The sequence below is a fragment of the Octopus bimaculoides genome, chromosome 3 (genome assembly GCF_046866305.1).
Source record: "Octopus bimaculoides isolate indiv1 chromosome 3, ASM4686630v1, whole genome shotgun sequence".
Lineage (NCBI taxonomy): Eukaryota > Metazoa > Mollusca > Cephalopoda > Octopoda > Octopodidae > Octopus > Octopus bimaculoides.
In genome coordinates, this window is record NC_142930.1 from 165,911,041 (window position 1) to 165,929,300 (window position 18,260).

The 18,260-nt window shown below is 39.3% G+C and overlaps 1 protein-coding gene across 1 annotated transcript in view; it reads left to right on the plus strand.

Annotated features, from left to right (window-relative positions):
- The window catches only part of LOC106880954 (cytochrome P450 27C1), a 104,250-nt gene that overhangs the window by 61,373 nt on the left and 24,617 nt on the right, over positions 1 to 18,260 (plus strand). Inside the window, exons 2-4 of the mRNA XM_089349981.1 lie at positions 8,861 to 9,051; positions 12,385 to 12,575; positions 12,693 to 12,893. Coding sequence (XP_089206107.1) covers positions 8,861 to 9,051; positions 12,385 to 12,575; positions 12,693 to 12,893 — 583 coding nt within the window. The remainder of the gene's footprint in view (positions 1 to 8,860; positions 9,052 to 12,384; positions 12,576 to 12,692; positions 12,894 to 18,260) is intronic.

Below are 18,260 nucleotides of genomic sequence, written 5' to 3' on the forward strand. Positions count from 1 at the left end.
GTGTCCACAGCTTGACAACAGGTGTTGGTGTCGTTATGTCCCCGTAACTTAGCGGTTCGGCAAAAGATATAGATGGAATAAGTAACAGGCTTAAAAAGAAATTTAGTCGATTCGTTCGACTAAATTTCTTCAAGCGCGGTACTCCAGTATGGTCGTAGTCTAATGACTGAAACTTGTAAGGCAATAAAAGGTACTGTAAAAACAAACAAAAAAAAAACACCAAAAAAAAAGCCATCATATTCCACCAAGTCAACGAGATGACGGTGATGGCGACGATGTCAAGTACTTAACTCTCAAGAATCCTTTTCGTTTTTGACATCTCTAAGAGGTTGTAATACGTTTTTCCTCTTGAGTAGAATCAGTTGCGAGGGAGAACGAGGTCAACAAGCTTGATGATTGGGGGTCGAGAGTGATTGACCTTCAAACGGACATGCTTTGTGGGAGATATTTAACATCAATAGACAAATATCTAGCCAGTTAGCAAGTCGTGGGAAGTCTGCTAGTCCCAAGCAGATTACCAGACGGGAGGGGAAAAGAAAACAAATTCGCTTCTTACTTTATGATTTATAAACTAGTCGAGAGAATGACAGACAACAGTAAGAGACAAAACAGAACGCTAAACAGATTCAGTTTAGCCAAGTGTGCGTGTGTGTGTGTGTGTGTGTGTGTGTGCTTAATCTAAATAGTTCGGCGAAAGGCACAACATGTTACCGGAGTGTATGAAATCAAGTATTTTGGCCAATATGAGTTAATGAAGCGGGCTGAGTGCATTTGTCTCGTAAATGAGCATTTAAGTTTACGTAATTGATGTTTGACCGATCTTCCGAAACACGCGTGGCTGTGTGGTAAGAAGCTTGCTTTCCACTGCGTGTCACCTTGAGCAAAGTGTCTTCTATTTTAGCCTCGGGCCGACCAAAACTTTGTGAATGGATTTGGTAGACGGAAACTGGAAGAAGCTCGTCGTATATATATATATATATGTTTGTGTGTCGGTGTTTGTTCCCCTACCATCGCTTGACAATCGATGTTGGTGCGTTTCCGTCCCCGTAATGAAGCGGTTCGGCAAAACAGACCGATAGAATAAGTACTAGGCTTGCAAAGAGTAAGTCCTGGGATCGGTTTGTTCGACTAAAGGCGGTGCTCCAGTATGGCTACAGTCAAATGACTGAAACACAAAAATATATATATATATACAGAGGTTGGACAAAATAATGGAAACACCTTAAAATTTCAAACAAATTTATTTTAATATGGAGTAGAACCGCCTTTGTCAGTAATTACAGCTTGAATTCTACGAGGTTTGGACTCGTACAAAGTTTGAATTGTTTCCAAAGGAATTTTTGTCCATTCTTCAGCTAAAACAGTCTCCAGTTCTTGTAGTGGAGGATATCACTCCTTAAAATGCACCATAAATGTTCAATAATATTGAGATCTGGGGACTGTGGCGGCCAGATAAGATGTTCAACTTCACTAAAACGTTCCTCGTGTAACAACTTTAGCTGTGTGAAATGGTGCATTATCATCCTGAAAGATTGCGTTTCCTTCTGGAAACAGTTCCGCAACAATAGGACAAATTTGATCAGATAAAATGCTTAAATAGTCTTGACTATTAATTCTGCTATGAAAGGAAGCCATTGGGCTGGTGGATTTCCAAGATATAGCCCCCCAGATCATCACAGATCCTCCTCCATGTTTGACAGTTGGAAGAAGGCAGTCTGGGTCAAATGATTCTTTTGGCTGTCTCCACACGTATACTCGGCCGGTGGTCACAAATAAGGTAAAGGATGACTCGTTAACTGAGCAGATAAATAAATAAATAAATCATACACTGCTATCACCTTACTGGCAGTTACCAAAATGGTGAAGAATGTAAAAGAATGTAGCAGACAAAATCAGGAATTTTGTGAATTTTTTTTCGTGGCTGGAACGAATATGTGGGTGGTCCGAAATAACGACCGACATATCTACTGGGATCTAAAAAGTCAAATTCAATGTGTTTAAGCCATTGTCGTATCCATGTTACGGGGACGCTCTGTGTTATAACCATGTCTTAACCTCTCCATAGAACCCTGTCTATTGAGCTGTAAGTAGGTATATGCGGTTATGTGGACTTGTGGACTTCATTTTGAATTCGAAGTGTTTCGGGTAAAGGTTATTTATTTTTCATTGCTTTGGATGGAAATTAAAATCGTTGGTTGCAGATTGTAACGGCCCAATCACCGCGAAATGTAAAAAGTCGGTTTAAGTGCGTGTGTGTACGTATGCGTGTTTACACACACACACACACACACACACACACACACACACACACATATATATATATATATTGGGTCATCCCATAAACAATGCGGTTTTTTATACTTCTTTTATTTTTCAAAATTAAGATAAACAAAGTTCTTTTTTAATCTAAAATATACTCTTCTTCACTTTCTGCAATGCCCTTCAATCTATTTGGTAGATTTGCAAGGCCCCTCTTCCAAAATTCACTTGCCCATGACAAAAAATACTCCTCTAGTACTGTTCTCACCTCGTCTACAGAATTCATATTTTTTTCGTCCCAATGATTTTGATAATCAGATGGGGCATCTGTGTGGGAGGGGCATCGTTTCCCATTCAAACCGCTCCAGCTTTTGGAATGTCATCCTTGTTGTATGTTGCCGAGCATTATCCAGATGGAAGAACACCTTTCGTCTTGAAACCAAAAATGGTCATTTGTCTTTTAGCGCTGACTTAAGCCACTCAAGCTGCTCGCACTAGATCTCTTTTGTTATCGTTTGGCTTGGGTTTAAAAGTTCAAAGTGGACTACTGAACCTTTCATAACCCACCAAACGGATAACAACACCTTACGTGAGTGAAGACCTTCAGCCTGCGGTGTCGGTGTTTCTCTTTTCCCAACCCACTGTCTTCGGCACTTGACATTTTTATAGAGAACCCATTTCTCGTCACCAGTCATTGTTCGGTCCAAAAAAAGGTTCATTCGGAGACGTGACAGTAAAGAAGAACACACATTCACTCTCTGCGCGCGATAAGACTCGGAAAATTTATGAGGAACCCATTGACCCAACTTGCTGACTTTTCCGATGGCAAACAGGTGTCGATGAATGACCCCAAATCCAAGCTTCTCTGCAAGTTCCTCAAAAGTTACGACGGGATTTTGTTCCACCAGAGTTTGCAGGACGTCCTCTTCGACCTCTACCGATCTTTCAGGACGAAAATCATCTTCTAGGCTGTAGTTTCTGGCTCGGAATTTCTGGAACCTCTGTTGACACTGGCTTAGGATTATTGTGTAATCCCCATAAACTGCATTAATATTCCCCACACTTTCCGTTGCGTTGTTGCCTTTATTGAACTCAAAGCAAAATATGCCGAATATGCCCTTTTGTCACTTCCATTATAGCTTTGTAAGAATAACTGTTAAAATCGAACTGAATTCTTCAAAAGTTGCACTAAGAATAAGAACAAGGTAAAATTACTACTTGTTCTTATAGCAAGTTGATGCAGGTAGTTTATACCATCCCCCTCCAACTTTTAATTCATGCAGTTGGAAAAATTGCATTATTAATGGGATGACCCAATATATAACCATGCATCTTATAGCAGAAACAACTGTAAGCTAATGAAGTGCATGGCTTAATTTCTTGTTCCCATGGCATTTTAATATCTTTTTACTGCTCTGTACTCGACTGACGCTTTGTTCTAAAGCATACGTATACGAAGTTCTAACACCTGGTTATTAGTATCACTATGCGTAAACGAAACAATGTGTGTGTGTGTGTGTGTGTGTGTGTGTGTGTGTGCTACAATTACTTTGTCTTGACATCGAATTCGAATGATGGTTGAAAACAAGCGTCACTGTCATAGACAAACATATATATACGACGGGCTTCTTTCAGTTTCCGTCTACCAAATCCACTCATAAGGCTTTGGTCGGCCCGAGGCTATAGTAGAAGACACTTGCTTAAGGTGCCACGCAGTGGGACTGAACCCGGAACCATGTGGTTGGTAAGCAAGCTATTTACCACACAGCCACTCCTGCGCTTACCACAGCCACTCCTGCAAAATAAATACAGATACATGTATACATTCATACAGATAGATAGATAGATAGATAGATAGATAGATAGATAGATAGATAGATAGATTGTTGTTTGTTAGGGCAAAGTCCTTTGGTCGCTATTCACGACCTTTTCATTGACTTGCCCTTTTCCCGCGAGGTTACGGTTGAAACGAACAAACAAACAAACATCTGACTAATTGTTTAATCAACACATTAAACAAATGATCGATTAGTTAGTTATTTAGTTAGATTTAACCAATTGACTAACAATAAAGAAGTGATATCAAACCAGTGCGTGTTGTTATTATTATCATCACACAGTGACCCTCCCAAGACACAAGGTAGAAGAGGTTCATTAAGTAAATAATAATAATAATAATAATAATAATAATAGATAAATAATCTGTTCAAAGCTGTAAAAGATAACCTCGTGATAACCCAGCCGACCAATATTTATGGCCTAAAATAGCGTAAGGAATAACGACGACCTACCACTGCGAGTGAGAACTAGAAATAGATGTTCTAGTAACTGTCACAACACACACACACATCTGTCCGAACTAGCATTAAGATATATTTGGCCGTTAATTAATCAACTTCCCAGTAAAACTTCTTTGCCACTTCTATATTGATAAGACCAAAAAAGTTCGGGGTTTTTTTTTATTTTTATTCTTATATGCCTTTTTTTTTTGTCTTACCTTGCCTTTTTTTGTTTGTTTGTTTTTTTTGTCTTACTCCCTTATTTTATTTTATTTTTTTTGCAACAAACCGCGTGACTTAATTACGATATACGGGCCTCTGAAATTATAGGTGAACTCACTAACGAAGCAACGACTAAAATGCTTTCGTCCAGCTCTCTTGTTACTCCACTAACTGCTACGACGACTGCTAAATGACTAATTAGCGATAGGGTCTTCTCGGTAAGCCCCCCCCCCCCCACACACACACTCTCTCTTTCTTTCTCTCTAACACCCTCCCTACCCCTACTCTCACTGAATCATCATCATCATCATCATCAAATGTCTTCAAATAATAGCAAATTGCTCATCAAAGAAGCTGTCCTCACTTTAGTGCTTACAAGATTTGCACTTGAAAATTAGCGACTTCAGTGGAAATACAGGCTATTCAAAAAGACTCGCCGCAGTGAATTTCTTTCATCCTGACTCTCCAACAGTCAAACACGTGTAGACGAGTCAACTTAGATATTGAAAATGAAGGACGACACTTTCAACACCTCTTATAAAGTTTTTTAAAGTCTTGTAAAGTCTGATATATTCTATTGTAGTGTTATACCATCTTAGAAATATCTATTTTGCAATAAAATGCTTACAGCGGAGAGTCTATGGTGTGTAAAGACCGTGGCTTGTTAAAAGAAGACCCCGATTCAATATTTAGCTTTTGGGGATCCAGGCCGTCTTAAATATTTACGTACACCTATTAAATATCGGTACGACTGTGTGGTTAAGCCATGTGACGCCGAGTTCAGTTCCACTGCGTGGTACTGTGAGCAAGTGTCTTCTACTAAAGCCCCGGGGCAACCAATACCTTGTGAGTGAATTTGGTGTGTGCGTATATATACATATACATAAATACATGCATGTGTGTGTGTGTTTAATCGTTTGTGCTTGTCCCCCACCACTGCTTGACAACCGATGTTGGTTTGTTTACGACCCTGTAACTTAGTGGTTCGCTACAGCGACTGTTAGAATCCGACTTAAAATATAAATAAGTACCGAAGTCAATCTGTTCGACCCTTCAAGGTGTTGCTACAGCGTGGCCGCAGTCCAATGACTGGAACGAGTAAAAGATAAAAGATTTTTAATATTGTCTTTTATTGTAAGGCAGCGGGCTGGCACGATGGTTGAAATGCTTAGCGATATTTCATCTGTCGTTACGTTCTGAGTTCAAATTCCGCCGAGGTTGACTTTACCTTTCATCCTTTCGGAATCGATAAATTAAGTACCAGTTGCGTACAGGGGGCGGTGTAATCGACTGGTACCCTCCCCCAAAATTTCGGGCCTTGTGCTTAGTGTAGAAAAGAATATTGTCTTTTATTGTGAATTCGGCGAACTGACAAAGCGCTAACGAGTCGGACGCAATGCTGAGCAGTATTTCGTTTGCCTTTACGTTCTGAGTTCAAATTCCGCTGAGTTGACTTTGCTTTTCATCTTTTCAGGGTCCATAAGATAAGTATCAGCTGAGCACAGGGGTCGATGTAATCGATTTACCCAACCTCTGAAATTGCTGGCCTTGTGCCAAAATTTGAAACCAATATTTTCTTGCATTGTTGGTTTTTTTGGTTTGTTTTTCACGTGACTATTTTGTTCCAGTGGAGCGTCTTTATATATCGTTACATTTAACAAGTGACACACCAGAAATTTATAATTACAGATTCTGATTAAGACAGCAGGTCGTCGTACATAACTAAACTACAAGAACATAACATTTCGGCCTATTCCCTACTTTATTAGCAGAATCGTTGGTGCGTCGGACAAAGTGCTTAGCGGTATTTCTGCTGAAAAATTATGTTCTGAGTTCAAATTCCGCTGGTGTCAACTTTGGCTTTTAACCCTACGGGAATGGTAAAATATAATTCCAGTGAAGTATCGGGATCGATTTTCCTCTGAAAATTGCTGGCTTTGTGCCAAAATGTTGGAGTTCTTTTATTATATCTCGAAAAGATGAAAGGTAAAAGTCGAATTTGGCGGGAAGTGAAACAAAGAGATATAATTAAGAACTACAAATTTCTTAATTATCACCTGCCCGATTGATCCTGCTTATTTGTTGTCTAGTATTAATTAGAAAATTTGGGGTTAATATATGTTAATTTATTTGTTTGATGTTTGTCGCTTCTTTCAAGTCAGATAATACTATATCCGCGTGTGTGTGTGTGTGTGTGTGCGCGCGCGCTCATATGTGTATCAGTTTATGAGACGTGGAGTTATAAGTTTATACCTACATAAGTCATCATCATCGTCATAACGTCCTCTTTTCTACACCTGCATGAGTTCGTCGATACTTACTAAGACAGGTTTTCCACAACCAGTTGCTTTTCTTGTCAGCTCTCTCATGTTTCCAGGCAAGACCCTATTTACGCTACTCCCTCGAGCAATTAGCAACAGTTCAATATTGGTTGGAAAATTTTTATGATGAAGACTGCAAACAACGTTTGTATGAACGGTGTCTTCTGTCATCAATCAGCGTGCAAATGTTCAAATTGAGAGGAAGACTTAAACATACATACATATTCGTACATTACAAGTGTAATCTGTGAGTGGAACAGTAAAAATATGCAAGATTTTTCTCAAGTTCCAAATGGGAATTTGTTTGTGTTAACTACATCCCAAAGATGGAGCCTTGTATCTTTGTTGGAAACCGGCCTCCCTCAGTGGAAGAGTTATAATAATTAAAACATAGAAGCGATATACATGCATAATATATAAAGTAGTAGTATACGGTTGGTTATGGCCGGTCTGAAAGCTACCATTGGTTTCAGGTATATCATAGCACTCGACAATATGTGTGTGTTTGTGTGTACACAGAGTCTGTTCATATACCTACCTTTGTTTGCAAGTAGTAGTATAAAAAAGGTTCTTTTGCCCAAACTGACGAAGTCAACTTTGCGTTCAGTGCTGCGAGATGGCTTTCCATTCATTTAAACTGTTTATGCCCAATTAAACATGAAGTTTCTTTACTTCGTTGTTGTAATTTGTTTTCATGACGGCCAGTTGAGATTATTTCTCTTTTGGTTATACTATAGTATTTCTCAGCAGAACATGATAAGCCTTATCTTGTACCAATCATGAAGCACGCGCGTGTTGTTATTGTTGTCATTCGTTTTTAGACGTCGTTCTCAGCCATCTTTTTCCAATGCATTTCATTCCCCGGTTAGAAGTGAAGAAACTTGAGCAGAACATTTAAAAGTGCTTTAATCAGGTGTACTGCGGTGTTTTCAATGAGATACGAAACCTTCTGGTGAAAAACAGGGTGACTTCCTGAAATCGTTCGCCTATACCTAGGCGTAGCTGTGTGGTAAGAACCATATGGTTTCGGATTCAGTCCACTGCGTGGCACCTGAAGCAAGTGTCTTCTACTGTAACCTCGAACCGACCAAAACCTTGTGAGTGAATTTCCTTGATGGAAATTGAAAGAAGTCCGACATATATATATGGATGTGCATGTATATGTTTGTGTGTCTGTGTCTGTTCCCCACTCCAACCATTGCTTGACAACCGATGTTGATGTATTTATATCCCTGTAACTTAGCGTTTCAGCAAAATAGACCGATAGAATAAGTCTCCGGGTTTGATTTCTTCGACTAAAGGCGGTGCCCCAGCATGACCGCAGTCAAATGACTGAAACAAGTAAAAGAATAAATGAATATAGACAAAGAAAGAAATAAGATGAAAAAGATTTGTTTTACGAGACTAAAGAATAATTAATTAATTAATTTTACCCCTTTATTATTATTAAAATTATAGATATATATATATATATATATATATATATATTCACACACACACACACACACACACACACACACACACACACACACACACACACACACACACACACACACATATATATATATATATATATATATATATATATATATGTTCCTGCCACCTCCACTCCGGTGGATCATGTGTTTGAACGGTACAACCTGTTTGCTATTGAAGCGTGGGGTCAACTTATAGAATGAGGGATGGAATTATAGCCATGCACTGTTTTCTTTAGTCACTCGACCCAAGCCAAGTTCACTTATTTATGTTTTTCTTTTTCTTCTTTTTTTTTATCAAAAGTTAAAATTCCACGAAAAATATGGCCGGATGTTCAGGTTAAACTTTGGCCCGCATATCAATGTAGGCCTCGCAGACCCAGACTTAGTGGAAGAATTCATGCGAAACGAGGGGAAACATCCAAATCGGCCACCGTATCAGAGCTGGGTGCTTTATAAAGAACTAAGAAAGAAAGAAACGGGTTTAATGACGGCGTAAGTAAGAATTATTATTATTATTATTATTATTATTATTATTATTATTATTATTATGATTAAAGTGGCAGCTGGCAGAATCGTTAGCGCATCGGGCGAAATGCTTAGCGGCATTTCGTCTGCCACTACGTTCTGAGTTCAAATTCCACCGAGCTCCACGTTGCCTTTCATCCTTTCGGGGTCGATTAATTTAGTACCAGTGAAACACTGGGGTCGATGTAATCGACTTATCCCCTCTTCCAAAATGACTGCCCTTGAGGTAAAATTTGAAATCATTATTATTATTATTATTATTATTATTAAGGCGGCGAGCTTGGCAGAATTGTTAGCATGCCGGGCGAAATGCTCAACAGTATTTCGTCTGCCGCTACGTTCTGAGTTTAAATCCTGCCGGGGTTGACTTTACCTTTCATCCTTTCGGGGTTGATAAACATACAAACATATACACACACACATATACATATATATACATATACGACAGGCTTCTTTGGGTTTCTGTCTGCCAAATCCACTCACACGGCTTTGGTCGGTCCGAGGCTATAATAGAAGACACTTGCCCAAGGTGCTACGCAGTGGAACTGAACCCGGGACCATGTGGTTGGTAAGCAAGCTACTTACCACACAGCCTATATATTTATAAATATACATACATACATACATACATATATATATATATATATATATATATATATATATATATATATATATATATATATATATATATATATATATATATATATATATATATATATATATATATATATATATATATACACACACACACGATGTTTCCTGGGGTTAAATAGCAGTAGCATTCGTCCTAATCGGGACTGCCACGTTATGTTGGCAAATAATATTTGTGTGTGAGTGAGTGTGTGTGCATCCCAAATATTTTATTGTTGAAGCTATAATCTGTTGAGTAGAGCTGATGATCTGAGATTTAATCGGATCACTGATTTCTCTGAATGAAATAAATGACTATATATTTATGTATACATACAGACATACGTGTCTCTCTGTGTGTGTATATATATATATTATACGTATCTTTCGTCTCAAGTTACTCTTCAGCTCTTCTAAGTCCAAACCTCTATATTGTGAGAGGAGTTTTAATCAATCTTCTTTCCCAAAACAATTATATATATATATATATATATATATATATATATATATATATATATATATATATATACATACATATATATATATATATACATATATATATATATACGTGTGTGTATAAATATATTTTTGTTCCTTAGTGTTATCATGAATAAATGGAAATAAAATTTCAATGAACGAAGTTTTTTTTTTTTTTTTTTCCCCTTCCTTGATGTTCTGGACTGTTAGGCATCGATGCCGTAAAGCTATCGACACACCGCTATTAATTTCTTCCTAAAGGGTGTGTCTTTATACAATTCTCAGTAAATTTCTCTTCAGCTGGATACAATTAGCACTTGTTTATTAATTAAACTGTTTTTTTCGGGAGTTGCCTTTCCACCAAAACCCCCACACACATGCACACGCAGTCCTAAACAAGTCTGGTAGAGGTTCTTAAATTTAATTTGGATCTATTTTCAATGCTGGAATTACCGAAAATCTAGAAGCGAGGAGAATTCTTTCTCCTTTTAGCGGAATAACAACACCAGTCAGCGTTGCAGGTCCCCCAAAACTGACTAAATCAAAAGGACAAATTTGGACATCTTGTCTTCTTAGATTCACGACCATCCTACGATAGACGCCATCCAGGTTGTGTTGCTAAGAAATTTATTTTATACCTACTTAGTTTCAAGTTCGATTCCACTGCTCGGCACCCCTGACACTTGTAGCTTCATGTCGACCAAAACCTTGTCAGTGCTATTCGGGAGACGTTCCTCTACTTGGATCGTAGACCAAATCTTTTCGCTTTGATATGCTACTTCTAACATTTTTTTTTTGACACATAAAGTAATAAAAAAAAAGTTACAAACGTTTGATGGTTGAATAATTTTTGTAATTTTAACCAATCAAATCCTTCCACTTTCAACGCACCATTTTGACCTTATCGAAGGCGCTTTTATTTCGATTTTGGAGTCATAACTTTTTTTTTTTTTTGAGAGTAATTAATAAAAATATTACATGTCATTCCCTGACCAATTCCCTCACCTTCTTTTTCTACCCATCCACACATTCTGTTCCCTTGTTTCTTCTTACCTAATATCCTTAGCGTCTCCCTTCTCACCTCATCATCATTATTTTAGTTCTCTCTCCACCTTCAACCTAGTCACGTTCCAGCCTCTCTTCTATAATACGAGTAGAGATCAGTTGTGTCCTGGGCTTTTCTCTCACATCTTAGCCTCCCACCTCGTAGCCTAAAGCTACCTTTCTCTCTACCGTGGCGCCACTCAGTCAGAAGCGGGTGGCTTAGTTTTGCGAGTTGCATGATGATAGCACTCAATACATACTGTTAAGTGGTTAACGTTAGGAAGGGCACACAGCCATAGAAATTTTGCTCAAACAAACATCAGAGTACAATGCAAACCTTCGCACTCGTAGGATCCTGTCAAACTGTCCTGACCATGGAAGATGGATGTTCGGTGATGAGGAGGATTGGAAAGAAAATGAAACAAAAAACAAAACACAAGAGTGGCTGTGTGGTAAGAAGCTCGCTTCCCAATCACATGGTTCCACTGCATGGTACCTCGGGCAAGTGTCTTCTACTATAGCCCCGGGTTGACCAAAGCCTTGTGAGTGGATTTGGTAGACGGAAACTGAAAGAAGCCCTTAGTATATATATATATATATATATATATATATATATATATATATATATATATATATATATATATATATGTGTGTGTGTGTGTGTGTGTGTGTGTGTGTGTAGATAGATAGATAGATGTGTGTATTTGTATGTGTCTGTGTTTCTCCCCACCCCCCACCATCGCTTGACAACCGATGTTGGTTGTTTACGTCCCTGTAACTTAGCGCTTCGTTAAAGACGACCGATAGAACAAATACAAATCTTACGAAGAATAAGGCAGTGCTCCAGCATGGCCGCAGTCAAATGACTGAAACAAGTAAAAAAATAAAAGAATAAATTACCTGTTCCAATAAACCCTGGACCACGTGGTCGGGAAGTAAACTTCGCTGACCACACAGCCACATTATAAATGTTGTTTGGTTTGATAACTTCCGGTCAGTTTTACAGCATGAGAGTGAGAGTGAGAAAGTTTCATTCTTCTGTATTAAGTTTAAACTCTGAAAATACTTTCCATTAAAGGAATTCCACAACAGAATTCTATGTTCGAAACACTTCTTCAATATCTCAAGTATATATATTTGTTTTGACAGAGCAGATCACAAGTGGTACAAGTACCGCAGTGCTATCGCCCCACGATTGATGCGACCTCAAGCAGTTACATGTTATACAGACCAGTTAAATACCGTAGCGTTAGATTTGCTAACAAGAATACGTAAAATCCGGAAAGAAGACAATACAGTCGACTTATTACAAAACGAACTTTACAAATGGGCCACAGAATGTAAGTAGTTCAAATCTGTGAATTTTGTATTTAACTCGACTTAAAATATTGATTTTCTCAAACCAATTCCGAATTTTCAAGCTTTTTAAAACTGGTTTCTGATTCTTTATCATTCAGCTGTCGGTTATGTTCTCTTCGGTTCGCGACTGGGCTGTTTGGCAGATACAATGCCACAGAACATCCAAGATCTCATCGATGCGGTCGGAGTAATGTTCGTTACTGGGCACCAAATGGCAATCGGTGCCAGTATACACCAATTCCTTAATACTAAAATTTGGCAGAAGCATGTATCGTCATCTGATATAATCTATGGTCTAGGTAAGTCAAACTTACATATTCACACATTCATCTTCATCATCATCATCATTTTAACGTCCTCTTTCCCATGCGTGCATGGGTTAGACGAAATTCGTTGAGACAGATTTTCTACGGCCTGATACCTTTCCTGTCGTCAACCTTCACCTGTTTCCAAATAAGATAAATATTTATCTGGTCCTTCGAACACGAATAGCACAATAGCTGGGCATGATTTCATTCAAGATCACAAACGAACGACACCGTATGTATGACGGTGACATTTGTTTACTATTAACGCACAATGTCACGACAAGGTGACATAAACACACTCATGCATATACAATTTCCGTCGACCAAATCCATTCGCAAAAAACGCCTTGGTAGACCAAGATACTTGCTCAAGATATCAAGCGTGGGGGGGGGTTCAAATTCAAACCACAGTGGAAGCGAACTTCTTAACTACACAGCTGTGCGCGCACGCACGCACACATCTCTCTCTCTCTCTTCCACTCTCTCTCCCTCCACATCATCTCCCTATCTTTTGGTCTATTTACAGGCTTATTTATTTATTCTGCTGTTCACCTCCCTCCCTTCCCTCTACTCCCATTTATCACCTCCTCTTTCTTCAACTTCTATTTCTTTCATCTTCGCCATTTTTCATTCGGATATTTACCCTCAACAACACCTTCGGCTCTTGTTTATCATTCAGCTACAATCATCTCTACCCCCTCCCACTTTCCTCTTATTCTCTCTAATAAACCTATCCTCCCACCCTTCCTCATTCTATCTCCATATTTCCCTTACACTCACCTTCTCCTATCTTCACTACATACTCTGATATCTTGTCTCCACCATCTTTGCCGCTTTCCCAGCTACTCTCATCCACCCGTATATAATGCAGGGTAACCATGTATTTCATCTTTAGCAAAGCACCCATGCTTCTCCCTTTCCACCACAACCCCAATCAGTTGAGGGACGTCTTTCTTCTCTTTCTTTAACGTGCAAGGTACTTGGTAACTCCACTGGTGTCGGTGCCACACAAAAAATACCCAATCCATTCTATAAAGTGGTTGGCGTTAATTAGAGCATCCAGCCATAGAAACCATACCAGAACAGACGAGCTTGATGCAAACCTCTGGCTCACTGGAGCGTGTCAAACCATCCAACCCATGCCAGCATGGAAAACAGATGATGATGTTGGCGATATGTTCTTTTAGTTGTTTCAGTCATTTGACTGCGGCCATGCTGGAGCACCGCTTTTTCGTAAAAGTAATCGATCCCAGGACTTATTCTTTGTAAGCCTAGTTCTTATTCTATCGGTGTCTTTTGCCGAACCGCTAAGTTACGGATACGTAAACACAGCAACATCGGTTGTCAAGCGATGGGGGGGGGGACAAACACAGACACCCAGACATGCGCGCACACACACACACAAACACATATATATACGACAAGCTTCTATCAGTTTCCGTCTACCAAATCCGCTCACAAGTCTTTGGTCGGCCCGAGGCTATAGTAGAAGACACTTGCCCAAGGTGCCATGCAGTGGGACTGAACCCAGAACCATGTGGTTGTGAAGCAAGTTACTTACCACACAGCCACCCCTGCGCCCGTGTGTACGAGTTTCTTTTTGTATGTGTGGTAGATAGATATCTTTTATCTTTTACTTGTTCCAGTCATTTGGACTACGGCCATGCTGGGGCACCGACTTGCAAGAGTTTAGTCGAACAAAACGACCCCAGTACAAGTTTTTAAGTCTGGTGCTTATTTTATCGGTCTCTTTTGTGGAACCGTTAAGTTACAGGGCATAAACAAACCAACACCGGTTGTCAAGCGGTGGGAGACAAACTCGTGCGCACATACACATAAACACACACACGCATACATGTATATATCTCAGGTTTCCTCACAGTTTCCGTCTACCAAATTCACTCACAAGAAATTGCTCGGCCCGGAGTATAGTAGAAACGACTTGCTCAAGGTGCCGCGCAGTGGGACTGAACCGGTAATCTCGTGATTGCAAAGCGAACTTCTTAACCACACAGCCATGACTTGAACGAAGCGGCCAACAAGGACATCAGTAAATCTAATGACACACTGGGCTTGTACAGTGACGTCATCTTCCTTGTACTAAACATTGACTTAACAGAAAAGACTTGTGCGCTGTGTTTTACTGTTGTTTATTTTTCATCTAAAGCCGGTAGTTATATGTTTACCGACAAGTAAATTCCTTACCAGTAGGTGGATAACCTTTTATTTAATTAGTCAGCAAACGCATTAGGCATTCGATTCTTGCTTAAAGATCTCACAAACAATCTACTTAACATTAAACCACTTTACTAAAAATGATAATAATAATAATAATAATAAGTGCGACCATGAGATAGAGAATAGGAAGCCGGACATAGTCTTAATTGAGAGAGAAAGAAAGCAAATGATGATGGATCATAGATATAGCATGCCCAGCTGACAACAAGGTATGCGATAAAGAAGAAAGAAAAGTCGAGATATGACAGGTTAGCTTGGGAAGTTAAGCAGTTGTGGTCGATGAATAGATAGATAGATAGATAGATAGATAGATAGATAGATAGGTGGCTGAACGCGCGCTTACCTTGACATCACGTGATGGTTGTAAACGAGCATCGCTATGTTGTTCATCCCTGGTCTTCTGTTAAAAGAAATAATTATAATAATCATACCTGGCCACAAAGTAACATTCTTTTGTTTGGAAACACACGAGGGTTGGTGACAGGAAGGGCATCCAGCCATAAAAATCAGCCTCGACAATTTCTGTATGACACAAGCAAGCATGGAAAAATGGACGTTAAAGCGTTGCGGACGCTGACGCTACAGGTGATGGTGATGATCTCACGCGCAGATATTCATTCACATACACACAAACGAACTCACAACCGTATAATTATACATACCGTCTCACAGCCACGCGTATACGTATACATATAAACACGTACAAATATACACGCTTTCACGTGAATACGCACACGCATACATACATACACACATACATACACACACACATATATACATACATACGTACCGTTTGCATATGCAGATACACCTATGCATACACATCCATATATATATATATATATATATATATATATATATATATATACACACACACCTACACCCATACACAAACCCGCATGCATACACGCACACATACATATATACAGTCACACACACATATACAGATACACACACTCATATATACATACATACATATACACACACACATACATTCTCACACACACGCACACACAAACTTGCATACATATATATAGACGTACATACACACACACTCATACATATTTGTCAGAGCCTCTTTTATGTTTTGTTTGTTATGTTTGGAGGGGGGAGGGTAGAAATGGATGTTTCTGGAATGTTGCAGTGTTTTGTTCCTTTTTTTTTTACTGTTCTAGTTGTGTATATCTATGACCTTGCATATATACAATATATATACATATACATATATACATATACATATATACATATCTATATATATATATATACATATCTATATATCTATCTATCTATCTATATATATATATATATATATACACACACATATATATATATACATATATATATATGTATATATATATATATACACATATATATATATATATTATGCGTGTTTGCGTTAGTCTTTTTATCTTTGTTGTTGTTATTGTACTTATTTAACGAATGGTTTGCTGCGTCAAACATTTTAACAACGTCAACAATTTGTTTCTTCCTCTTCCACCACCCCCACCCCCACCATCATTACCTACCCACCCCCCTCTTTCTCTCTACTATGTCCACCACTATCACCACTGCTATCACTGTCATCATCATCGTCATCGTCGTCTTCCTCGATTTCCATCTTCCCGTCGTCATCTTACACCACCATCCCCACCATACCATAGTTTCCCCCCACCCACTTCACCTTCACCACAACTACCGCCATTCCTCCCACCACCACTACAACAATCACCTCCCACTTCTATTGTTGTCGTCCTCGCAGTCTCCTTGGTCGCTGTGTCTGCGGTGGGTGGGTGTAAAGTTGTAAGAACAGCAGAGAGTGAAGTGAAATGAGAGGCAAGGAAACCCGCTAGATATAGCAGCCAAATCCCTACAATAACATTGGATAATGTGTTGTATGTTATACCTGGACGAAACGAGAGGATGTTTGCCGTTAGAACATCCTTTGATAATAAATAACTCATAGGCGCAGGAGTGGCTGTGTAGTAGGCAAATATTTATGAAATAAAGTAGCTTGCTTACCAACCACATGGTCCCAGGTTCAGTTCCACGTGGCACCTTGGGCAAGTGTCTTCTACTATAGCCTCGGGCCGACCAAAGCCTTGTGAGTGGATTTGGTAGACGGAAACTGAAAGAAGCCCGTCATATATGTGTGTGTATGTCTGTCTATTTGTGTGTCTGTGTTTGTCCCCCCAACATCGCTTGACAACCGATGTTGGTGTCTTTACGTCTCCATAACTTAGCGGTTCGGCAAAAGAGACCAATAAAATAAGTACTAGGCTTAGAAAGACTAAAGGCGGTGCTCCAGCATGGCCACAGTCAAATGACTGAAACAAATAAAAGAATAAAAGAGCTCTGTTCAGTGGAAACTGACCAAAAGCAAATTTTGGCGTAAGGTCAGTAGAGGAAGAGGGTAGGTCGATTGCATCAACCCCCGTATTCAGTTGGTACTTATCGATCCCCGAAAGGATGAGAGGCAAAGTTGACCTCGGCGGGGTTTGAACTCAAAACGTAACGTCAGAAGAAGTGTCGCTATGCATTTTTCCCGGCACAGCAACGATTCTACCAGATCGCAGTCTTATCGAACACAAGTATTACAACCACCTTTGTTCTTTTTTGTCTTTTCTTTTTTCTTTTTTTTTTGTGGGGGGGGGGTGTCTAATTTTATAAGCATTCAAAAGCGGTGAGCTGGCAGAAACGTTAGCACGCTGGACGAAATGCTTAGCGGTATTTCGTCTGTCTTTACGTTCTGAGTTCAAATTCCGCCGAGGCTGACTTTGCCTTTCAACCTTTCGAGGTCGATAAATTAAGTACCAGTTGCTTACTGGGGATCGATCTAATCGACGGGCCCCAAAATTTCGGGCCTTGTGCCTAGAATAGAGAAGAAAAAGAAAAAAACAGAGTTTTATATCGATTCATAGTTTTGACTTTACAAATGAATCAACCTTTCAATTTAATGAAAACCATTTAAAGTTTAAAAAACTGGAGATTGTATGCGGTTGAAAAGCCAAGGGTTGACGAAAAATGGGACTTCGGTGTTGAGAGCATGGGATTGCTCCCTTGGCAAATGGTTATAAACGTCCCACAAGTTTGACGGACGAGAGAGTGATACTGGCTCTACAC